The sequence below is a fragment of the Equus caballus genome, chromosome 26, assembly GCF_041296265.1.
Source record: "Equus caballus isolate H_3958 breed thoroughbred chromosome 26, TB-T2T, whole genome shotgun sequence".
Taxonomy (NCBI): Eukaryota; Metazoa; Chordata; class Mammalia; order Perissodactyla; family Equidae; genus Equus; species Equus caballus.
The window spans coordinates 18,676,252-18,703,325 of NC_091709.1; the positions used below are offsets into that span (position 1 = coordinate 18,676,252).

General features: G+C 34.8%; 1 protein-coding gene across 36 annotated transcripts in view; it reads right to left on the minus strand.

Moving 5' to 3' along the window:
- Positions 1 to 3,385: 3,385 nt before the first annotated feature.
- The window catches only part of ROBO2 (roundabout guidance receptor 2), a 1,555,999-nt gene continuing 1,532,310 nt past the window's right edge, over positions 3,386 to 27,074 (minus strand). For 8 of the 36 annotated variants that reach the window (XM_070252274.1, XM_070252269.1, XM_023630105.2 and 5 more), the window contains 3 exons: positions 17,488 to 17,661; positions 9,146 to 9,346; positions 3,386 to 7,283 (listed from right to left, as the gene is read on the minus strand). In XM_070252274.1, the coding sequence (XP_070108375.1) occupies positions 7,282 to 7,283; positions 9,146 to 9,346; positions 17,488 to 17,661 (377 nt within the window). In that variant the 3' untranslated portion in view covers positions 3,386 to 7,281. Of the gene's footprint in view, positions 7,284 to 9,145; positions 9,347 to 11,042; positions 11,316 to 17,487; positions 17,662 to 19,873; positions 20,057 to 27,074 lie in introns of all 36 variants that reach the window. The other 28 variants (XM_070252251.1, XM_023630097.2, XM_023630098.2 and 25 more) reach the window with 7 other exon arrangements.

Sequence of the window (27,074 nt, forward strand, 5' to 3'; positions counted from 1 at the left end):
TGATTTTAATAGGAATTAGATGATATTGGACATTTAAAATACATGTTGTTTTAAATTTATATTGTGTTGCCATATGTATATGGGTGCCTGTGTTATCCATTTTAGGTACAGTTGCAGGATACATACTTTAAATGCCAGGGGAATGCTGGGAAAAATTAGCATCATCAACCTTAATGAAAACAGGGATTTCATCCTTGGTGGATAATTACTTGCACAAGAAACACGTTCACATTTATTGAACATGTTTTAATCCCTTTCTTAAGCTGAATGCTACCTTCCTTGTGTTTTTTTTTTAGGCTGCTTCCATTTGCCTGTTTTATCTTTTTTATTAGAATAACCATTACCCACAGGCAACTCCTCTCAAATCACCTATGTTGGGGTATTTTAATCTATTGATTGCATTGGTCTACCATCATTCAAAGTTGATCAAGTAAATTTAAATCCCTACTTCCCCCATTTCACTTTAATTTCCCTTATAATATATTATCTTCTTTTACACTTAATGCCAGTGAAAGTTCATGTAATGGTAATCCCCAATTTCTCTTTTGCACTTCTATACTTTTCCATTTCTGAGTACAGTGATTTTCATCATTACTAATTAGCTATATTTTGCATTCCACTTGGACTTACTTCTATATTGTCTTACTGAGAAATTATAAGCCCTCTCCCCCTAAATTTTGTGTGATCCACTATTATTTTTAGCCAAGTTCCATTTGAAGAAGAACCTAGAAATAATCAGACAGTAGTCTTAAAAATAAATAAACTCTCCTTCTGTGAGAGTTAGGAGCTGAGGGTGGGGGAGACAATGAGTGTATTTTCATGCTGTAGCTTTAGCCTAGTGATTTGGAGATTTAGCAGTACTAAAGAACTGTTGAAAAGCATAGAACATAATGCATTCTCATCTGTTGCTCAAGTGCTGAGCACTGATCTCAATTAAGTACTTGAAATTGTCAAAAATGGGGAGGACACGTGCAATTTATCACTGTACATTTTTCTCCATCATTTGCACAGAATACCTGAGATTCACATGTTTCTTTCTCATGACTTAATACTGACTTTAAAAAACCACAGCAAGGCATGGCATGCATGCCTTTGGGGCCACTAATGTAGAGCCTTGGGACAGAATGAGGGATGACAGTTTCTGGGAGAATATTTCTCAAAGTGGGTTTCAAATAGTACTAGTCTCACAAGATGCCCCAGGACAAACGGTTTTGTCATAGAAGATTTGAACAGATTGGAAAAGGAGTCAGGTAGTAAAGCTATCTCCTTACATCTTCAACCATGGAGCTTCCACTGCTTTATTTTCTTCTTTTTTATTTTTTAAATGCCTATTAAAATTCCACAGACTGTTTTGAGAAAGACTACAATACGGATAATGTGAGAGAGGGGGATGTGAATGAAGCTAATGCAGATTTTATTGCTTGTGAATGTTTTTGAAAGTCTTGCATATTGCCTCTTTCCCTTTAGCTCAAAAACACTAATCAAAAAGATACTTCTCTAGAAATCAAGGCCAGACTTAACAGAAGATATTAATCTACTTATGAAGGCAAAAGCTCTTTCTGTTTTAATCACTTGGAATCTTTAATTCTTACCACGTCTCAACACTTGCTTGTAAAAGGAATAAACCAAAAAGACAAAAATTGGTTTATCAGAAACAAATTATTCATAAATGTTGTCTAGAAAAACATTGTCCAGAAATCGTCAAAAAAATGTGGTCTACTACCTCGAGCCTGTATTCCTCAAGGCATTTTATAGGCGAAGGGTACTATGGTGCATTAATCTCAGAGCAGTTACAGTGGTCTGCAAATTCCCTGTCATGGACATTGACCTGAGCCCAAGGTCATCGTATTTGAACTACACACAAAAAAATACCTTTCCTTGATTAATTACCAAGATAGCTGAATATATATATATTTCTTGTAGCCTGACTGCTGCAAGGAGAAAACGAGTTGACTAGAAGATGCTAAAGCAAATCACCTTCCTAGTTCTTTATAGATTAAACACACAGCCGTACAATTTTCTTGCATCTGTCTCCGGGATGCTTGACAGCTTTGCAACACTCTCGTGTACCAAATTCCTTCTCCGGGCCTGAAGAAAATTCTTTTTGAGGCTCAAGGCCAAAACCAAGAAGCACTAAATTCACCGAGGTGAAAGAGTCCTTGAAACCTTTTGGAGACAGCATATTGTCTTCCCTCGCTAGCAAGTCTTTCTAGTTGTCTTTTCTTTTGAATTCTTGCAACTTGGTTTTCTGTTAGTGAAGTTTTATTTCACATCCCTGCTATGAAGTGAAATTTAGCGTGGACTCTGCCAATCTCCTTTTTGGAAGCGATAAAATACATTTTCAGAAATATTTCACAAATGAGGACATTAAATATTACTTGTTTAAATGCTTTCTTGCAGCATTGGTATATCTTTTTTCTAGCTAATGTATAATAATCAAGAGAGAAGAGTGAATTATTTTAATAAACTTTTCTGATAGTTTTGCACTTTTGTCATTTGTAGGTGGTACCATAATACATTCAGATTAAATAAAGCAATGATTATTTTGTAATTCCTCTACCATGTATCATATTGGTAACTGGCATATTTTGTCTTTAACCACATTATGTTATGTGTTTCTGTTGAATTATACTAAATCAACACTATTTATAATTATTCTAATACTATTTTGTTTTCATATTGTTAATCTAAATTAAATGAAACTCCAAAATGTACTGTTCACCTACTGTGTGTTTTTAAAAATATTTTTTAAACAAATTGTTTCAGAGTTAAACAATTTTCTTGTTTTCCATTTTTACTGTTACTCTGATTATTAGTTTAAGGAATACATAAACTTCTTTTCATTTTTACAGATAGTCTGATCCTGTCATTATTGGTGAAAAGAATGAAATATTTATGAAGTACAATAAAATAGGGAATTTTTCTTTCTACCCAGCCCCTAGGATAACTTTTCAACATGCACCATCTTAAAAGAAAATATCATTAGATATTCTGAAGCAATTAAGCAATATCCACTTTCTTTCAATTCTATTACTGACTTATATTTTAAAAGATAATTTATTAAGTAATTCTGTAGACAAGAATTTTGCATTCTATCTATCTGAAGGCCTTTATGGGGTGGGGAAGGTCAGGTCTGGAAAGTAGTGCCGATAGAGCGGAATTTATCATTTCAAATGCTTTTTACATTCTTCATCAGTGTCTTTTAGTCACTACTTTGAGTCAATCTCAATTTCTATTTATCACTGCTCAACCAATAACCAAAGGAGAAAATGAGATTACGCGTTTAGTCACAAAATATTAACGTAGAGTACCAAAAGTGACAGGATGGTCTACTCTTGATTTGTCTACAAGAAAGTCTGTTTTACATAAATGGCTTTTTTACAAATTTGAAATGTGAATATATTTTATTTTTTCCCAGTGAGTACACAATACACAATTCTTTGACAATACTATTAATCAATTTTATGCCAAATTTTTTTTTCTGATCTAACAACATCAAATGAAACACATTAAGATTTTGGACGCTGTTTGGTGACTTAAACAAACTACAATCAAACAAAAATCCATCTATAAAACAAAGTATAAAAAGTCTACCCACGGCCACAAAATCCCTTATCTTGCAATACTTTAAACTCACAATAAAAGCTTTCGGAAAGTATGCGATAAGAAAAATTAGTAAATTGAACTTCATTGTGAAAAAAAGTATGGTGTTTCCTTTGAAGTACACATTAGAGAAGCAAAATAAAAGTAACTTCACCTCTAAGATAACGTGGAAAGACAGGTTGCTTTACACCAATTCTTGTCATGTAAGTCTATAAATACAACATACAGAAGCAGATGGAGGAATCAGTGAATGTCATGGTTCTGCATATCTTTAATACTGACACACAATCACTTTCCAGAGGAGAAGAAAAACCACAGTTTAGGGCTCATTGGTATTGTGATAATTATATTATCAGTGGACAATTACATAAATTTGTTGAATAGAAATTTGGAGGTGTTCTAGCAAAGCTCATACAAATTTTCAACTCAAATTCTACTGAAGATATATTTAAATACCCAGAGCATTAAATTATGACATCACAGAACACCATTAATCTGTTTTGTTACCTGGAGCAAGTAAACTCGCAATGTTTTTGCGTACCTTAAACGTTACTCTTGATGTTTCTATATTCTCCTTTGAACTGGATTCAAATCCTGTGAAGGAATCAATTATTTTTAGGCCCCTGTACTATCTCACCTTACTTTCAATATGGCATGGAAAAGATTTGGAGAAGGGCTAGAGTGACTCTGACTGTCTACACTGAGGCATACCTAAGTTGGGGTGCTGATCTGGCTCTTTCCCCCACGGAGACTTTGCATGTTAAGAGTGGAGCTGTGGTCTGTGAGGCACGGCTGCACAGCAGGGTTGCCTGCGAGTTTAAGATAAGACTGCGGTCTCTCCCACCCAGATTTCCTTCTGTCAGCTTAGGCAGGCCTCTGTTTAGACCCGCGGAGAGAGCTCAGTGAATTTCTAATCTCATTCATTTCATTCGCTACAAAATGAAAAAATCGTGGTGACTCTCATATTTGTTTGTATTCTTCTAATGACTCTGACTTACACTGATTAGAAGCTTTCTACATATAGCAAGTTGACAAAGGCTTTTGATTTTTCGATAGTGTTCCTGAATTCATTTGGTTAGCCACAGCATTTTATCTAGCTCTACTTCTATGTGAGGATGATATTTTGGGTACAAGATTTGACCGACCAATTTATTTAAAACTAGGTTGAAAGAGGAATGTGGACTATTCTGAAAGAACATTCCAAAGCAACCATAAGGTCTGTACTGACATAATCAAACCAAAACTGTTCATTTTTATGCACTGAAGACAATCAGGAAGGTATGATGCCATGCCCTGCATTATTCCAGAAGTCACCTGCATACACAGGCTTTAATTTTGAAGTCTTGGGTTGTAAGTCACATACATCTGCCAGTTGCCAGGGGTCAAAGGCTATGTGTAATATGTGTCATGAATTAAAGTTTTAGACTACATTGTGTTATAGAGGAGCATAAAGAGGGGACACAAATGTAGAAAACTTTGTTTGTTTTTAAATAGAAAGAGGTGAAGAAGGGAACTGCATAAATAAAAATTTAAATTCCTCGCATCCTACAGTTGTGAATAAGTATGTATTCATTCTTCACAGAAACTTCTCCTCTTCCCCAGTATCTTTGTCGCAGAGAAATCAAACTGCACTGAAATTCAGGCACTGATGGTAGAAAGCTGATAAAGGGTTTAATAAGTGAGTCTCAAAATGCTTTTTCTCTTCAGTGAAGAAATGAACTACATGGCACCAAGATGTTGGGGCCCATAAAGAGCATTATGTTCCTCTATACTTGCCTGTGTTGATGCAGTCTCAGGGAATAAAAAAAGATGGAAACATTGGATTATGTCATCCCCTTGCTATAACAATACGACATCCAATTGGTGACTGAGCCAATAATGCACGGAGTATGAATTGTCATTCAAAGGGGTCCCATATTTTAGAATTGATCCTAATAATTACATTGAATATTTTTCAAAGTACCAACTACTGAACGCATCATAGGAAAACATGAGAAAGTATAACTAGAAATAGAATTTACAACTGTGTGGGCAGCACATGGAAAAATGTTGTAAGTGGGAATTTCAGGAAAGCTCTCGTCTACTTGACTGATTGACATGTACAGTAGCGAGCATATATTTCAAAGTCATATTCATTTTGACCACACATGACTGATGTTCAGGAACTTCTTGTTCTCAAAGTCGTGAAAATAAATGAGGCAGGACACTGTTATTAATGTCCACTTACGAGTTTTGGTTTTATTTAAAAAGTGTATAAACATGCATTTTTCTCCTTTAAAATTTTTCTTTTCAATTTACTCATTCAAAATGGGTCAAACATACTTTAGCTGGTAGCCAATTTCTGAAATGTCCCATCAAATACGTATTCCAATAAATCTACTGACTGTGAACTGAACATACTCTGAGCACTGCTTTTTAAGCACTTACAATTTGGCTATACGTTTGGTGGCATAAACTTCGTCTTAATCAAATAAACAAAAAATTGTATATAGACTGCATTAATCTTAAAAAGCCATGAATTTAAGTGATGCAGCTCTATCCTCTAGTGTGTATTGTACACGTATTAGAAAGTTGAAACAACATATTGCAATAGAGTTTTTGTATGTGGAAGCAGCCCGAGTATGTCCTAATAATAAATTGCTTCTTTCACTGTTTGCTAGATATTCTAGAGTTCATTTTGCTTGTTTCCTTGGGGAACTTCATATCATATTCTGACTTAATGAGTTGGAGAGATTAATTATGGTAATTCAGAAAAGCATTTTTAAAAAACTGTACTATAAATACAGCTCTTGCGAAACACCTTAATTTCTTCTTGCTTGTTGTAATTCTCAGAGGGGTCAATTACAATGACAGGTAAAGCTGACTCTAAATATAACTTTAATTTCCTTTTTTTTAATTTTAGAAAGTTTAGTACATCTTGGCTACCTGTATATTTTAATGCTTATTCAGTCTTAACTCTTAAACTTCCTTCTTTTGACCCCTGCTTTTGTCAATACTAAAAGCCACCTTTCTGCTTTTTTTATTGACTCAGTCCCTGATGTTCAAGGAAGACTTTGCCAACACCATTGTTCCTTTGCACCTTCCTATTTCAACACCCCAACTGAAAACCATCGGACAGGATCGTTTACGACCAGCACTATCCAACCTAGTTTACAGTAAAGAAACTCCCTTCACATTCAGTCCTTTTCTTCATGTCACGAGGAGTAGAGATTTGTGCTTATCACCAAAGAAAATTGCAGTGCAAAATTTAAACATAAAAGTTACACAATTAAAAGTTAATATATGGCACCACAGCCTATTAATTCACATATAGTACAACAGACCAATGAGAACAGACAATAATATGAACAGAGCTAAAAAGAGTGAGCTTGCATAGCAATGCACAAAAGAAATTATATACAGAGGAAAATCCTTTTCTTCCTGGAGGGCGAGTTTTGTTTTCTTTCTTTTTTATATACTCCTGACAAGAAAGAGTTAAGGTGGGTGGTGTACTTAAGAGAAGAACACAAGTAAAATATCTGTGGGATATGTGTGGCTGTGTGTCTTTACATTGCATTTACAGTTCTTTTAATAGTACATAAATAAAGAAATTGTTCATTGCACTGTTTAGTGTCATCACTTCCATGAGTTCAGACCTGATGGTCCTTCAGAGCAGCTTTGCATGTCTCCTCTCAGTTACTCTATAAAGAGAGAAAAAAAAATGAGAAATAAGTTTGCATTTAAATTAAGTATTCTTTTATCCTGACCAACATAATAAAGAGCACGGCAAAGAGACAATAAATGAAGATAACGTCATCAAATAGGTTTTGTGAGTTTGTGAATTTAAGAAATTTTACTTACGGGAAGGGAAAGAAAAAGAAACATTGCAGAATTTGAAGACTTAAAGTCCAAGTAGAAGTATTTTTGCACTGCTTATGGAATCTATAATTCTATAATTTCTCCAAAATAAAAGTTAAAGAAAACTTCAAGTAGTCATGAATCAAATTAAAAATTAGAAACATATCTTAATAATAATCAGATTAGGAAGAGACAATAACTCCCATCAATAAACAACTTGACAGTTTCAAAAGTACTCTTACTTTTCATTATTTCATAGCATCCCCCAGTCTGTGATGTGAGCATGATAGCAATGTGATGTTTTAGATGATGAAATAGATGAGGAAGGTAGTTTACTTTCTCTCCTCACATCCCCAGTAAGTGGTTGAGAAGACAGGAACCGAGGGCTGTTCCTTCAGCAGTGTTTTTAAACTGAATTCAACGAAGCAGTTAAAAATATTCAGCGAGTATAATTTCGAGACTGGATAGTGAAATTGGCAACTTTCACAACGAAATTAACAAAGAGTTCAGTGCTTTTTACTGTGACATACTGTGACATCCTATCTTTCTCTACTACCTAGCATTTTGTATTTAGAAAATAGATGTTATACTAACTACTAGTGACAGCTCTTTATTCAAAAAGAGAAACTTATTTATAAGATATATTATTATAATCAAAGTATTACAAATTAACTAAAATCAAAGATGAACTTTTCAAGGTAGGCTCTCTAAATTTAAAACAATAAATAAATGAAAAGCAAGTGGAAAGTGAGGAATTTCTAAGCAGATTCTTTAAAAGTGCCAAAGGGCTAGTATGTTTCTCTTTCTTTATTGTGCTCAGTTAAAAAGGCAAAGTAAACTGCAAAGTGAACCATATTTAATTATCTTGTAAGTATTAAGATAAGTTGCCTAAATTAATTGCCTCAATTTATACACTTTTGTATAGTATAAATCAGACTTGAAATAGAAGATATGTTTATTCAATTGACTGCTGTAAATAGCAATGGTCTAAGTTATGACCAAACCTGCTCAAAATCACAACTGATTTTTTTTTTCACAGTAAAGCAAGTTTTCTATGATTCTGAAATTTGTTTATTGTAGCAATGAGATTCATGAGGTTCAGAATTTGCTACCCCAAAATACGGCTGCTTGGCATACTAACTATCTTAAGCTGAAGGAGTTTGAGAAAACAGTAGAAGCAGGAAGTCACTCTGACATCCGTATCTTTGACCTTCTTCCCCAAAACAGGTCATAGAACTCCCATGTGAAAGGTCCCCTCCCTGCACCAGGAGGCAGGACGACATTCTTATCACCAGAGACAAGGAGTTTGGGGCTGAGCAATAAATCTGTACAAACAAACTTGGTTAAACTAACCCTTATCTTGCTAGTTACTTCTTCACCATTTACTACCCTTAGCCCAAACCCCTCTGTCTTGCCAATTCTTCACAAATTTATTGTTTCTTTGTCTAAAAGGTAGAAAAGCTTCCTGCACTGGTCACCTTTTTTGGGTCTTCGTCTTCTCTTGTGAAAGCTCCCATGTACATATAAAAATTCAATAAAATACGAATACTCTTTTCCTGTTATAACTGTCTTTAAAAGTCAGTTTAATTTTCAAACCCAGCCAGGGACCCTAGAAGGGTCGAAGAAAACTTTTTTCTCCCTTACATTATTAACTCAATATTCTTTCTGAATCACCATTGCCTTTTCAATGTCCTAAAGCACTTACATAATTCACCTGTAAACTGTCCTTGACTATTTGAGCCCATATATCCTATGTCAAGAAGGTCGCTGGCATTGCGCTGGTGGCTTCCCCTCAACGCCTCTGCTTTCCTAGGTCCAGTGGATCCTTTAGAAGAAGCTGTTCCTGATGAGCTGTGACCACCTGGAGACGGGAAACTGGGCTTGCTGTAGGGCACCAAGGTCTCCTCTGAAAAAAGAAACACAAAGGGCTAAGTTGAACAGCAACATGCAGGCAAAACAGACAACGTTAAATATTAAGCTCAAGATGGCCTATTTTCCCATTCCAATCTTTAGTAAAATTAAAAATAAGAGATTCAATAAGACCCAGATATTAAAGGAATTTCCATGTGCAAGCAACATTTCCTACAACAGGAACTGAAGCAGGACCAAATGAAAAGAGATCTTGGGATAAATATACAATGTCATATATCCTTTGCAAAATTTAAATTCATTATAAAAGAGAGCTTCATACAATGAACCACATTGTTTAACAAAAGCATTTCTGAGAATAACTTCAGAGTTCAATGAGGCTCCATTTTAATTTTTCCATTAGGATAGAAGGAATATGGTTTTTGTTATGGTAACATTTTCTCAATGGATTTAGATAAAGAGCTAATGTATATTAGTTAATAAAATAAGCTTAAATTCTTGGGATAGAAACACACTGTGTATTTCTTTAAAAGAAAAAGAGAAACTCACACATTTCCATAAATAATGTCAATTTTTTTTATGTACCATCTCTCTACAAATAACTCACGATGTGTATTACTAAATACTTAATACTTTGAAATAATTTTTTTTCTTTCTTTCCTCCTCTCTCTCCCTTTCTATTTATTCTCTTTGTTTTTTCTTTTTTTCTATGTAGAGCTATATTATTACTGTGATTAGATAACTATTTCTCTCAGATAGTTTATGAAATTACAAGGATCACATGATTTTTCTCTCACAGACTGAATGGCGTAATCTTCCTAAATGTTTCACTAAATCTAGATATTAAAATTGTCATATTTGGCCCTTGCATAAATCATATTTTCCAAAACCTTGAGCACCAAGTTGTGACATCATATAATTATTGAAAATTCATGGGTAGAGGACATATCTAGAAAAGACTGAGTCCAAATTAATAAATGAATACGTAAGGAAACTCTTTTAAATATTGTTGTGTGTGTGTGTTTTAATACTCAGCGAATCCTGCCATGAGAAGAAATCTTCCAGAAAATGCTTTTCTATAACAGGCTCAACAATCTCCCCTCCTAATCTCCCCCAAAAAATCCAAACACAAACCATGAAATTTATTTTGTGACACTTCCAGGAATCTTGATTTATAAACAAGAACATTTCCCACTGAAGTATTAACAATCAACTAGATTTAATCAGTTGGAGAAAGTGCAGGCCCAGTTTAACTTTTTCTGAGGATTCTGTGATCTGGCATTTATTCGCAATTTTATTTGGTATTTCAATGAACTCAACTGTTTGACTGAAGTGGTTTCTCCTCTCAAAATGACTAGTTACTTCAGTCAAAATGAACAAACTAGTCGAAGGCAGAAATTAAACTGACACTACGGATGAAATTTAGTGGTCTTGAAAATACTCAATAGAAACATTTAAAGGGAAAGAATCAAGTTGTTTCCTGAGCACTGCAGGTGAAGCTGGGAGGTCTCTTGGCCTCAAAGACCCCATGCACAGGTTAACCTGAGGAACGATCCCCCCTGGAATCAGCCTTAAGACTGGTGCTGGTGAGCTCTGCCGAAGAATTTCAACTTCAACTAGTGAGTCAAGGCAATGCCTTTCAGATGCCCTTAACCAATTGCTATTTCTAAAACACCTGGTAGAAAAAAAAATTGGTAAAAGTCCACACTTTCTTGGAACTGTGTAGAACACACCTGGTCCGACACCTTGTTTGTGTAGGGCTTTCCGTATATCTTCTTGGCGTTCTGTGGAGTTTATCCATTCCTGGGTTTGTCGCTGCCACTCTAAGGACGTTCTAGCTGGACAATCCAATGAGCTCTTTGTGTCTTCTAAGTTGGATGCTTGTTGCCTCTCCAGAGAGCTTCCTTTTCTCTCTGTTGAGTTTTCCACGTTACCAGCATGCTGGCTCGGGCCTATTTGTTGCCTTAAACCCTGACCTGGAGGGGGGTCTGGTGGTGGTGGAAGATCTAAAAATTTTGAATAATGTTTAGAATGGACTAAAATTTAATGAAAAATACAGGTTTTAATTCAAGATGAAGAAAAAAAAAACCCTTGCCCTCCTAAAGATATCACCCATGCAAAAGAAATTTCCGAGGAAAAAGGTCATTTATATCCAGAAATGAATATTATTGATCTCTTTTCTATCTTTTGATCACAGTATCTGAAATAAAATCGACTGGTTTTATCCAACTATTATACGTGGAAAGTGTTTTCAATTGCACATTGAGGCTAATGTTCACGATGTAAAGGGCAGTTTACAGTTTCTCCACATTTAATCCATTGTCCACCCCCACCTCACCAAAGTAGAAATACTATGACACAAAATGACTAGAAATTCTAGCAGCTGTGTTAATAAAAGACTCTGGGAAGAATAAAAGTTGTCCTGCTAATCTCCATAGGAAATGTTGCCCTCGGGAAATTAAAAACTATATGCCATATCATATGCAACATATGATTGCTTTTATCCATGGATGTGGCACATTCAGCAATAGTCAAGGGGTTAAGCTAACATTTATTAAATGCAATTAACATTCTGCCTGACAACCAATTCTGGCTGTTCGTTTCATGAGTTAACTAATGAGTTACAACTAATATATTATAATCTTCCCATGTATTAATTTTAATAAGTAATAACCAATGTTCAGAATGTAGATAGAATATGCTTCATGGTGCAAGAGTAGACAACGCATCATGAAGATGTGAGATGCAGAGGAAGAGAGAATTTTTCAAAAAAGATCTTTAAATTAAATATCAGATATGAAAAAATTAAAAGTTCAAATACTCAGCTAAATTTTCATTTTTTATTAGCTCCTCAGATCATGAAACCTTTATATTTTGAATGTCTTCAATTGTGAAATCATAGTCCCTTCTTTCAGATTTCCTTAAGTATTATACTAGCTCTATTAGATGATTTATACTATTATACTAGTTCTAAAATTACTTTGTTGAAGATTTTGAAATCTTCTAAACATTCTAAACATTCTTCTGGATTATTTTCTTACAATTTTTCCAGCATACTATTGCAAACTTCTTAGTTCATCCTTAGGGTATCAGTAATTATATTATTTGTTCATAAAGACCAAATATCATATATAACACACATATTTATATCATTAATAGAAGATATTGTATATAACATAAGTAATTATTTCCCAAGTCATTTTTGTAATTGTGCTCTTGTTTCTAAAAATATTGTTTGCGAACTTTCAAAGGGAAAAGTATAAATTTCTTGCATATAAAAGATAGCTTCCATAAGGAAGCCTAAGTTGCTCCTTTTAAAGATTTTCTAAGAAGACTTCTACCGTCCTTTAATGAGCAAAATGCTACTGTCCTCCACTGAACTGACAGTGATAATCTCCTCAGCATCTGCTCTGGGAGTTCCCGTTTTGGAGCAGCATTCCCAGTTCCTATGTATGTCCTCTTGTTAGATCATGAATTACCAATTATTGAAGGGAACAGGGTTTCTATCTGGGAGAATAGAGTTGCATTTGGAACATTCCTTCCAAAATGAACAGCTAATCCAATATTGAGATATCTGTTTGTTGAATAATCCACCAGTGATTTTGGTGTTTCCTTTATATTCAATACTGACTTCCTTCAGTGTGTATTATTATAAATGCAAATTAATTATTTCATTTCAGTTATTGGACTTAAGACTGCCAATAGGAAGGAAATTATTGCATTTGCTTCCAAAATAACATATCTTGTCATTGATTTTTATTCCCCATCAGAGCAGCTTAATTTTTTAAATGGCCAAAATGGCATCTGCTTATGCTAGCTAAAATTCTGATTACTATTTAATTTAACTTGAAATTATATGACTAGATAATTAAGCAATATCTTTGAAGTTTGTATATTCTAAGAAGAAGGAACATTGCATACACATTGAAATAAACAAATTGGAAAAAATAGTATTAAGAATGGCTGTAGAAAAAATAAATGTAATAAAATATGTTTACTTAAATTAAATTTATTATTCATCTCTATGTTGATTTATTTCAACTAAAAATCAATTCACTAAAGGGTCTCTTACTGGCCTACTGAAGACTTGCTATTTTCAGGCACACAAGAGTCCAATAATATATGTGCCATTATTAACTTCATTTTTTAGGTAAGAAAAAGGAAGCGCAAAGAAATTATATATCTCCAGCTTGGATCTCTCCTTCCAAGAACTCCAGACTCACATAACTAAACCCACACTGGAGAGATCAACATAGATTATTAGAGAGCATCTCAAATTTCACATATCAAAACTGAGCTCTAGACTTTTCGTCTACAAAATATGTTTCCTCTGTAGTGTTCCTCATCTCAATTAGTAGCAATTCCATTCTATAAGTTGGCCCAAACTCTTAACAGCCTACATAATTTCATTAACCAGTCCTGTGGGCTCTACCTCCAAGCTATACCCAGAATTCTACCTTTCTCATTCCTTCCACTGATTCTACCTTGGTATGAACCTCTAGCATCTATTCCCTGTGTTACTTATACAACCTCTTATGTGGTTTCTGTGCTTCCACATAGAAGCACGTTCAGTCTATCTTGACATAACAGCAAGAGTGACTCTTTTTTTAACAAAACCACAAGTAAGACCATGTCACTCTTCTGCCTTAAATGCACACACACGTGCACACACACACACACACTTTCAGTGGTTTCCCATTCAAAGTAAGAGCCAATGTCCTTATAGAAGCTTAAAGGTCCTTCACGCACTGGCCCTCACTTGTCTGACTTCATGTTGTATTTAGTTGCTCTCTCTGCTTCAGTCACACCATTCCTCTTGCTTTTCATCAAGTAAATTCAGGCTTCCATTTGCAGTTCTCACTTCCTGGAATGACTTTTCCTCAGATATCACAATTTCTCTTTCCCTTATAATCTTCCAGGCTTTTCTCAAATTGTCATCTTCTTAGTAAGGCCTTACCTGAGCACTCTACTTAAAAAATATCCCCCCACGTCCTTATATTTCTCAACTTGCTTCTGATGTTTTTTCCTCCATGACACTTACCACCATCTTATATTCTTTTTATTTTCACTTATGTATTTATGTTAACCTTTATCTATCTTCCCACACTAGAATACAAGCCCCAAGAAGGCAGGGAATTTTGTCTGTTTGGTTCCCATTGCCTACCATTTACTATGTGGTTAATAAAAATTTGAATGAGTAGATAAATGAATAGAGAAATTTGCTCGAAGATCAAAGTTAGTCTGTGGCAGAGCTGGGAAGCAGCCCCTTCTCTGAATGGGATATTAGGACTAAGGGGAGGATAGGCTGGAAGGGCATGGCCTAGGGAAAACAGGTTGATGGATAGAGACCTACATGCTCTGCCTTCTTTGTTCAGCATTGGTCAATGCACTGCTTTTAAAGGGTATTCTTTGGCTTGTGCAAATGAAATAGAAGATTTAGATTGAACAATGAAAGAATTTATCCAAGGAAGAACACTCCTTAACATGTGGGAGGGTTTTTGCATAGCCTTTGGGACAGAGACTGATGTTTCCCACCATTCCCGACTCTTCTTATTGGACATAAGGAAAGATTGCTTTCCTACTCCAGTAGTTAGTTTGATGCCATGTGACAGAGTTCTTGCCAAGGGAATAAGAGGAGTCATATTTGGCACTTGGAGGCCTGGCCACAGACTGCACCAAGTGATCACCCAGGTTCTGTCTTCCCCTCACTCGGAAACCCTAATGGTCTCATCTTGAAAATAATGGTATCCCAATACTGAAGAAGCACACATCCTTACATCACTACTTAGAGGAGAGCCACTTGACTTTTATAAATCATTGAGTCCATGAAAAACAAACTCTTACTGTGCTAAGCCACTGAGAGAGAGAGAGAGAGAGAGAGAGAAATTTTGGGGTATAGCAGCTAGTAATAGTTACCCTGACTAATATACTCATAAAACACCATTGTAAAATCTATAATGCAAAAGTTTTAGTGTAAATGTCTATACCCTAGGTGCTGCTAAACAGCAAACTTCCCAAAAAGAACATTTTGATTTTACATACAAATATTCTAAAATTATTACTGATGCATGGATTCATAGCATATAAATGCTATAATATATACACTAGCTGTAAAGTAACAGTTTCCTTAAGGATAATCTGCAGAGTGCCATCCAAAATAAATGTCCTTCTATCATAACTAAAATATCTTTGGATCAAACAGTTGGAAGACATGTGAGCCAAAATTTCCTTTGAAATATCACTACTTCCAAAAAGTATCTACTAATAACATAATCCATAACCCCTTTGGGGAATGCTTGAAAATTTGAAAAGTTAGGAACCTATTTGTTTTTCAGAAAGATAAGCAATATATTGATCATGCTTTAACCAGACATTCTGAAAAAATTTGCAAAAACAAAGTGTTTTAGGAAGAAAGAAGAGAGCTTTCTATTTTGTTGATTTATATTTTATATCTTCCACATATTCTGGATATGATCTTCAAACATTTCAGAAAAGCCACAGAAAACATATACCAGGGTTTGCTTTTTTTTCTCTTTCCGTGACATTCACAGCTGGAAAATTTCATAAAATTATTAAATCTGAGATTTAGAGCTAGCACATCAGTGAGAGTAGTCCTTGTTACTTAGGGAATAAGATCAACACTGTGGACCACTTGAAGTGCTTAGCTAATCTTCAGAGCATCTGAGGCAGAAAGGCCGTGTGAGATTTCTGCGCACCACAGGGTATCCATTTATAGAGAATCAAAATCTCGATTGTACTCTCACCCTCATATTCCATAGACACACTCCCAATGAAAACAAAGTAAGAGGGAAAGATAAGTTAACCTAAAAGCTTTTAGAATACATTCTGTTTAGCTTTTAAAGTCTTCTTAGTGTTATAAAATGACAAAAGAAAGCAGAAATATGGCTATCAGATACAGATACCCTCAAAAAAAAAAAAACCCAATAAATAGTTTTCCAACTAAGCCTCATTCTGTCCTATGGTGATAAGTCTAAGAGACTGAGATGAGTGCTAAGGACTCGGTCTCAGCAACTCAAAGTTGAGTACACATTAGATTGAGCTTTAAAAATACGCACAAACCAGCTTTCACCCCAAAACAATTAAATCAGAATCTCTGGAGTATATTTTAACAGCTCCCTGGGTGGTTCTAATGCACAGCTTGGCTACGTTTATTGTTTTGGTGTTTAGTAAAACTATGCCAGGATAAAGTTTGTGTGCTTGTAGGGGACAGTGCTCAGAAAGGGGAAGAAATTTTTTGGATCTGACATTATACTAGGCACTTTAAATATATTATCTTACATATTTCTTAGAATAGAACTTCAGGATAAATATTTTTATTCCTATTTTTAAATATAGGAGAATTAAGTTGAATATATGGGAAATAGATCCTTCAAGGACATCTTCCAATAATATCATGTTTCCTGAAACTAGTAGTGTTTAAGCAAACACTCAAAGACTGGATGCTACACATACATAAAAGGATTGAAATAGATCTGCAAGCTATGGTCCATGGGCCAAATTCAGCTGCTGTCTGTTTTGCCAATAAGGTTTTATTGGAGATCCCATCATGCCCATTCATTTACTTTTTTCCACAGCTGCACTGGCGCTACAATGGCAGTGTTGAGTAGTTGTGACAGAGACTACATGGCTGGCTAAAGCCAAAATTATTTATCTGGACTTTTCCAGAAAAAGTTTGTTGACCTATTACCTAGATGATCTGTAGCATGCTTTTAGCCCTGAAGTTCACAAAACTAAAGAATTACTAAATTACAATTCACTTTCTGGTGTTTTTCAAAAGTGAAATATCATCTAAGATATTAATTTAATATCAGAAATGTTCTGACAACATGGCAAGTACACATGCTACTTACATTTTCTTTCCTAGTCTTAAAGGAGAATGTTCACCAAAAAGCACTCGTGGAAAATGCCAGAATGACAGAAAAGTCATCACTGAAAAGCAGTAAGGCATATATTTCTTGGGGCTTGATGATATAGAAATAATTCCAGATTGTTAAAAAAAGAGGGTGTTTCATTTAAACAAGACCATATTGTCAGGTTTTCTGAATTGTTGCATAATGAGGCAATGCCCAGTCTATCACAGCTACTTTGATCTAAATAAATGCTTGCACAGAGCACATGTCTTCCGTGAGGAGACAAGAAAAGAGGAAACAAACCTACCATCTGTCATTCCTTCCCTTCGATGAGGCAATGCTGGTTGTTGGTCCATTCGTCTTCCATTTTGTTTTTTAGTGGGCCGAGGCCTCTGACTTTGACTCAGCGCTGCACTGGTGTTACTGTCAGTAGAAAATGGGCTGGTTGGTCGAGGTCTTTGAGAGGAGGTAAAGGCTTTGCCTAAAAAGAAAGGAAAGGGAATGGTATAGAGAATGTTATTATAATACACTGATTCTCTCTGTCTGGTATTTCTGCTCTTACTAAGACTAACCTGTAAACCTACCTAGAGAGGCCACTTGAAGATATCAAATAGTGGTGCATCTCAACAGCAAAAGTATGCCCTGCTGCATTTATTTTGTCCAATTTTTAATAACCAACACAATACCCACTGAAAAAATTCAAACAAATGCATGAAAACAAATCTAACAACCAAAACTTCCATATTATTTGATTATATTTTTATGTAACCTTGACAATCTTAGTGATGTTTTCATAGATATATGCAGATTTATGCAGCTTTTACTTCTTAAAATTAAAGAAGCTATTTCTGAAATGAATCATGTACTGTCTTATTTGTTTAATCAAATTCCACCCTTGGAATCTTACAGACTCTCTTTGGGCACAGAAAAATGTCCTATAGTAATTACATTTGAAATTTTACATGAAAGGTCTGCTCAGACACATATATTAAATTGACCTTACCACCCATACACATAACCGATGAATTCTACCTCTTTTAGCAGAAACTCAATAACATTAGTGTATAGTATAGGATAGATACCAGGTTAAAATCACCTTGTCTATCCAAAGTGCAATAGGTGTTTTCTGACGAATACTACCGTATTTGAGCAGACTCCAAATTCTCATTGAGGAATGAAATGTGCTATGTCCTTTCCTTGTGGTTTAGCGTAGATATGTGGGGAAATTTCTTCTGGGAAAAAGTTAACTAATAAATTTTCAACATCTTACGATTTTAATATCACGTTTATTACGGTAAGAGAGGATTGGCTTATGTGCATGTATTTATTCCTTTGTGCATGTTTTCATTTCAGACAAAATTATTGTATGTAGTTATATTTTCTTCAGTCACTGTGATATGATATTGCTTAATGCTTTATTAGCTATTAGCATACATGTGAGAAATGTTCTTATGCCTTCTAATTTATTAGTTTCCTTGCACTTTCTCACTGCTCTGCTCATAGCTATGCCACAAAAAGCACTCAGGCAACATAAAGTTTCAAACTTATGCCATATAAAGCAAGAAAATTCAAATAACCATTATATTATGACATATTTTAGTTTGGATGCTAAATGAAAAATAAACCTCTGCAATGCTTGGAAAATCTTTTTGATTTCATTTGAAGACACCTAATGCATACTCAAAAGAAATACTGATGGTATAATTCAAAGAAAATTTCCAAGACTCATTTTTATAACGTGAGAGTTTAGTGAAGGGTCAAAATTGTTTTTCTTTATTTTACTATTTGAATGCTATTACATTTCAAAAATGTACTTAGAGTTTCATTAGTTTGTTTTGTAAGGTAGCTCGGTTTAATTCATATATTATAACCTTCTTATATGTGCATTTAAGAAGTACACACAGTCATAAGTTACTTTGTTTCAGTAAAACAAATGATAAATTATTGATCTATTATTAGAGTGAATTGCATTTTGGGGAAGATGATCAGATACATGAAAAATTACATAACAAGTCTTTTATATTATTACTTGTTACTCTCAGAAACCAAAATTAGATTACTCTCAGGAGCAGTACACATATAGCCATTATTTTATTCAACTTGCGCATGCAGTGGGTGTATCTTTAATTAGCATCCTTTAAAACAAAAAATATATTATTGGATTAAAATCTTAATAGCCAAACAATTAATAAGACCATCAGCCATTTGAACTGTTAGACTGACAGCCTTAGATCCATTCACCCCATGCTGAGAAAGCCTTCCCAGAAAATGCATTTGCAGAAAGAAATGGGGCAAAGGAAAGTAATGGAGATAAAAGCTGAATAATTTTAATCACTGGGTACATTATTGATTGTGTGAGAATTTTGCAAAGCGTGAGTTATTGAAAATTTAATGGCAATCTTAGTTACTGCCTTGCTGCAATATAAAAAGGAAGTATATTCCAATTAATCAGCAGAGCCGTGAAGAGAAAGGGAAATAAAGGATAGAAGGTGGTGAGTAGGAGCCTATTCTTGGCTCTGCAAAACCAGCATCAGAAGAGAGTTCTGGTAATTGAGCATCTAAACTGAGTTCATGCATATTAAAGAAAGCCCAGCATTCGGACTCACTGAGGAGAAAGAACAAGAGAAAAATAGCTCAGTGTCCAAAGGACAAGATTTTCTCATGCAAACAGTGTTGACTCAGGGTCTACCAACCTGTTCTTGTAAGGCTGGTTCCATCCAGCCTAAAACCAGCTTTATCTGCTGCTGCCACCAGTGCTTGTGCAAAACTGCCGCTGGCAAAAATGGAGCCATCTGAGGAGCTACCTACACTAGATCTATGACTAGAAAAGTTACGATCCTCATCAGATGCAGAGCCCCATCCATTTACCATTGAACCTAAAAACAAATGTAGTTGTCTAGTGAGTTGCAGATATTGTTAGCTCATCTGCTTGTACACACTCTACTAATGAACAAGTAGGCTGTCTCAACTCATTCTTGCTTGAGGTAAATCTGCTTCCATCATTACTTCTTTAGCCAAATGCAAGCATCATCCATGTTTTACACATTCTTAGTGCAGAAGAATGAAGCTCATTTAAAACCTGTATCTGTTTTCAGCATATGAAGCAAACATGTTCCATGTGGTTCCATTCTTACATTGTTTAAGTTATTACATGATAATTTTCCAAAAGAGAATTGCTAGGTGTATTTTAAGTCCTACAATTAGCAGAAGTACACTTTTACTGAAATAAATTATAGTGTATTTAAAGTAAACGTTATCAAAGACTCAGTTGAAGAAATAGTGTGAACATATTTTGAATTTAATGCAGATTCCAATGACAATTTCATGAAATCTATACTTGTATACTGTAGAAGGGCTAGAATTATTTCAAGATTTTAAAATAAAAATTTAATTACTCAGAAAATAGCAACAAACACTCATAAATAAAAAAATGTAAACAATATCAAAGCAAATAGACATAACAAAAAACGTACCTTTCAAGTTTTATTAATTTCAAAGCTCAATATGCTTTCTTTGCTTTTTAATTAGTTTAAGAGCTCCTGCTTTCTATTTAACACTAATCTTTATTTTGGAAAATTAACAATTATGAAGAACATCAATGACATTAATATGATGTTTTTGCAAAATGAAACACGGCAATAGATGTAAAGAATTACAGCTTGATGAGTAAAAAACTGAAAATAAGAAGATACTGAGAAATAGCTTGCATTCTTAATTTTTCAGCAAATCACTTACAAGTCTATATTTTTGTCTTGGACCAAAGCACAGAGACCTTAACCTATTACTTAATACAATTAACATTACGTTTATTCATACCATTAACTTACAACACAATAAAGTACTAAACAATGCTTATCCTAATTTATTTAAAAAGAGGGGCAAAAAAGTATTTATAAGAAGTTATTTAATATTTCTAAATAAATCAAATACATATTCACATAAAAGAGATTCAAGTGCCATAGATTTTTCCCCCTTTTCTCCAATATTTAAGAAACGACAGTATAGTTAGGAGTGCTGCTATGATGAAGTATTTGTACTTCTAGTCAAGGTGCCAGGATACAATAACACGGGTTCACGCACTTTCAAGACAGAGAAAACAGAAACCGAAGGGGTTGGAAGGATCTGAGAAGTTAAAAGGGTGTTAAGTGTAGCACAGAGAGATAGAGTTTTGATTCTATTTGCCAAAAGCACAGAGATACATTTCTTGCTTTCCAAACAAATTCCCTTGACACAGGCCACTGCAAGGAAGCCAAGATAACACCAGCAACTGAGCCTCCTCTGAGAGAACCATTTCTGAGTTAATAATCACAAGTCAAGGACCAAGAGTCCAAAATGAAAGGAGAAATGATGCAATAGGCTTGGCAATCTAATGCTACAGTAGATAAGAAAAAATCAAAGTGATTCAGTCAGTGATCACAAAAGAATTTGAAACCTTAGAACTGAGGATAGTTTTGAAACATGTGAAAGAGTAGTCCAGTCCCTCCCATGTACTGGTTTCTGTATTTCTAAATAGCTGCTAAACATCTGCAAAAAATCCGTGTCAGCTTGCTGAAAGTTATTCTCCAAGCTAGTATCTCCTTTGTTGCATCTCTAATTTCATTCCTCAGCTCCTCCTGATTTCCTTCTAGTCCTTTCTATCTTCCTCATTGTCATCTGAATTATTTTTCTGAAACATTTATCACAGAATTTTGTTCCTCCATTCAAAGCCTTACCTAGTTTGCCAATGCAACATCCAAATGCTGAATTAGGTGTGTCTATCTAGCCCACCTACCTTTCCAGCCCATTCTGTCTCAGCCTGTGCAGTCCTCTTACCTCGCCTACATAGCATTACCTCTTGTTCCTGTGACATGCCTACGGATTGTTACTAACTCTATTAACTGATGCCAAACTTTAAAGTCCAATTTAGTATCATCTCTTTTATCACCCTGATTCCACCTCACCTTCAACCTTATCTTGGGGAGAATCAAGCTCTCTACCTCCTGTGTTTCTCAAACAGCATACATACAGTAGCATATCAGGTCCCTAGGAACTACAGTTTGTCACATATAAATGTTTCCTCTTCTAGACAGCGGAATTCTGGAGATTAGGAACTATCTCTTGTTTATTTTCATGTCTCTTGTAGAGGGGCATTGCACAATAGAAATTCAATAAACATTGGGCATACTGAATTAAAAGTCTTCAATGTTTTCATAATTCACTATAAATTCTATATATGATTCTATTCCATGTGTAATTCCCTAGCAATGACCTTATTTGAGGTACAGAAAGAATGTACTCATAAGAACTCCTTGAAAATTTGTTAAACAAGGAACATAATGTTCTTACTGATTACTTGGACAAAGGGGAATCAGTAATGTAATTATCCAAAAGGAGAAGCTAAAAATTAATTTATATATGCATTTTTATATTAATTTGTATGCTTTGATACATTTTAATATTGAGATTTACCAATATCTTATTCAAATTAAGATAATGATGTTACATTAAGTGGCAACATACTTTTTTCTGACTTCTCCGTCTACATTCACCTATCTTAATGTACTTAGTCCCTTTTTAAAAAATTCTCCTTTCTCCACTATAACCAGCCAAGAAATAGTTGCGTCTGTTTTTTTTGTTGTTGAAGTTGGCTTGTTGTGTGGTTCCAGCCTGAAGATTTATCATTTTGACAAATTTAGTCTCTGAACCTGCAAAATTTAGGAAAAATCGTACAGCACAGCAGTGCCACTAAAAAATGTCATCCTGTAAGATCTCTTAACAGAGACTTAGGTTGACTTTTTCAAAAACATCCTGTTTATCTCCCTATGATAGTCCTTCATATGAGGATTTCCACATACACATTTTCCAATCCTTAAACAAATCAACGACTTTCCTGCCTTTGTGTCTTTGCTCTGACTCTATCTTAGTCCTTAATGCACCTTGCTATGCCCTCATAAATTCCAGTTATTCATGAAGTTTTCCGGGATGCTTTTTTCCCTTCCCTGGGAAGAGAAAGTAGCATGGCTTCAACTGGGTATTGCTTAATATAGAAAGAACACTAGCCACTATGGTAAACAGTATGGAGATTCCTCAAAAAATTAAGAATACAACTACCACATGATCCAGCTATTCCACTGCTGGGTATTTATCCAAAGAACACAAAAACACCAATTCAAAAAGATATATGCACCCCCATGTTCATTACAGTATTATCACAATAGCCAAGACTTAGAAACAACTTAAGTGCCCGTCAATGGATGAATGGATAAAGAAGATATGGTGTATATGTATATACAATAGAATACTACTCAGCCATAAAAAAAGATGAAATCTTGCCATTTGCAATAACATGGATGGACCTTGAGGGCATTATGCTAAGTGAAATAAGTCAGATGGAGAAAGGCGAACACTGTATGATTTCACTCATAAGTGGAAGATAAACAAGGGCAAATACATAGACACAGAAAATAGATTGGTGGTTACCAGAGGGAAAACAGGAAGGGTAAAAGGGCACTTGCGTACAGTGACATATGGTAATTAGACTATAGGTGGCGAACACGATGTGGTCTACACAGGAATAGAAATACAGTGATGTACACCTGAAATTTATATAATGTTATAAACCAGTGTTACCTCAACAAAAATTTTTTTTAAACAATTTAAAAGAAAGAAAAAAAGAAAGAAAGGAACAAACAACACCAGCTATTCATTCTTTACTATTTCCTGTAAGATCAAAGAAACCAGATTGATGGCTTCAGAGTTGAAGAGAAATGTGCCATAGCGATTTGGCCCTAGTGATCAACAGAAAACCTCAGTCCCCAAGGTAAAGAGAGACAAGTGCCGTCAGTTTAGTATAGATGAGTTTGCCTTCAAAACAGAGGGCAAAAGGGAAGCTAACAGAAGGAAATAAATTTTCTTTCCCTCTTTGTCCCTCTGTCTCTATCTTCGACAGCCCCTGCTCTCAATTTGAATATGATATATGGAATGGTTCCATTTGTGGGGAATATTTTTATAAATAATTGGCCAACACTGCATGAATAAAAAAGCATACAACATATATTAAATTTCCTCCCTGTTGTAAAATTGTTAAAATTTATTTAACTATTACTGATTTCACCATCTTCCTCTTTCTTTAGATTTAAGCATCAATAATGATCTGAAGATTTATGTAAACTATAACAAAAAAAAACAAGGTAATGTTTTGAAGAAAAAATCATTGATTCATGAGATAAAAAGTAGATACTTCTTGGGACTGGCCCAGTGGCGCAGCAGTTAAGTTCACATGTTCAGCTTCAGCAGCCCGGGGTTTGCTGGTTCAGATCCTGGGTGAGGACCTATGCAATGCTTGTCAAGCCATGCAGTGGCAAGTATCCCACATATAAAGTAGAGGAAGATGGGCACAGATGTTAGCTCAGGGCCAGTCTTCCTCAGCAACAAAGAGGAGGATTGGCAGTGGACGTTAGCTCAGGGCTAATCTTCCTCAAAAACAAAAAAAAGTAAGCACTTCTTGTAATAATTGATTTCTTTCATAAATGTAAATATAAACATGAAAATTAAGATGAACACTAGGTAAAAACAGTTCAATTAGAGATTTTTTACAAATTACAAGCAATCCATGCCAATTTGACATGTTATAGTCCCAAATATAATCAATACATATTTAAACATTTAATGAAAAATGAATTTATGTCACCTAGCCAAATTTATTTGTGTTGACATTTTCAGTCATTAAAATTTCTCAGGTTTAAAATTGCTGAAAGGCCAAAAATACCCTCAAATTTACTCAAGCTGTTAAAGAAGAACTGCATATGGGACATTAAGTTGTTGCTCACATGTTACTGAGCAGTAAAATATCATGATAACGTGGCATCTTGCTGTGTCTCTATTACATCTTTGGCACTAAAATTAATTTATGATCAGTCATCAATTCATTTACATGTCGTTTTATGCTAAATCCTCCCTTGCTGATAAATGCTTATCCTTAGATCCATTAAGCTAGAGTAAAGTCTGTGCTTTATAATATGACCCTGCTAATTGTTGCATTACCATTTTTATGAGATACAAAAACTGGCTGTCCCCCATTTTTTCAGCCAATATTTAATCTAGGAACTTTTCCTATTAAGTGCAAAATGTCTAACTATCTGTTAAATAAAATCTTCAGCTATGTGTCTTTGAACAAATCAATCCAAATATTGACCTCTGCCCAGATATAGAAAAACATGTCGAATCTTTAGAAGTCATTCTTTGACTCAAACATATTGAATATTCAACAATTCCGCTTACATTCCTCACAGAGAAAGGAATGTGTAATATATATGGAAAGCAAAATAAACAATTTTAAAAAATCTCTTCTTTGGGACATACGACACCTGTTATTAACTTGTTCCACTCCTAACAATTAAATATATGATGGGGCTGGCCCAGTGGTGCAGCAGTTACGTTTGAATGCTCTGCTTTGGCAGGCCAGGGTTCGCAGGTTCAGATCCCGGGTGCAGACCTACGCACCGCTTTTCAAGTCATGCCATGGCAGGCATCCCACATATAAAGTAGAGGAAGGTGGGCATGGATGTTAGCTCAGGGCCAATCTTCCTCAACAAAAAATTAAATATATGTTCTTCTTCTTTTATTGGTTAAATTTTGACGTGTATAATTCACTTTTTTTTGAATACGTCAAAGCCGTTGAGGTAGTTTAGGAAAATCATTTAATTATTTTTTGCGTTATCTTTGACATTTCCCTAAGATTAAAATGTTTTCCTTAAGTTTTTGCAACAAAAGCAAGATGTCAGGTCGCACTGTTAAGCGGCCAAATTTCTCAAAGCTATGCCGTCAAGTAAGTTGGTGAGACTGCCAGGTTTTATTGTTTTCAAAATGATCTGGTTTGAGAGTTCCAGGAAAAACCTCCGAAGACATAAAATATAGAAAATATAGAACCACGGTTTCCTTTCAGCCTTGGGATTTATGTGGTTTCCAGCAGATAAGGAAACTTTCATTCATTTACTTCACAGCATTTACTCTCAGCCTTAGTTTTTGTGGCCACTGAGGCGGTTGGACTCTTGGCTCCATGCTCAGGACGTTTTCCCCCTGCCCTCTCTCCTATTGCCTTCTGTTTGCTTTTTCCTATAGTGGAGTCATTAAATTCAGGAAATACTTACCCTCGACTCCCACCATGGAAGTCATAGAAAGAAGTACGGAAGGCTTCTCTCTTCCTTTTATCCAAAAATAATGGATTTGGCATTTAGGAAGAAATACTACAAGCATATTCCTGAAGACTGAAACAATCCTGTATGTTTACTTTCTAGCTCAAAACAGAGTGTGACGTGCTGTAATCAAAACATTTGCGTACTTTATTACAACCAAATAGGCTTAAGTTATCTGTGTAAATCTAAATAAAAATTATAAAAATGAGATTCCCTACAAAAAGTGCTGATGGAGTTGAATTTTGTTAGCATAAATCATTATAGCTGAACATAGAACTAAATAGAAAAATAAATAAAAGTCATGTCTAAAATTTAGTATTTTTGATGTTGACTAAGTGTATAGGGATAAAGATTAATACTTCCAGAGGTAAAGTTATATGTAGTATTTGTATAAATATATATTTGTTCATATGTATATACACAAAGAGAGAGAGAGAGATAAAGAGAGAAGGACTGACTCACATATTAAGTAACAAAGCAGGACACCATTTTCCTCTTAAAAATGCCAAGTCTAGAGATTTTTAAAAAGTTGGTCATTTTCAGAGACGGGATCATGATAATTGATCTTTAGAGTAAGACTGATTAATTTTGATCATTTTTCTGTCACTTATGGGGTGAGTGACCTTGAAAAAGTCTTTAAATCTCTCTATGCCTCAATTTCTTTGCCTATAAAATGAGAATAAAAATAGGGTTGTGACGATGAAATAAATGTTAAAATTTT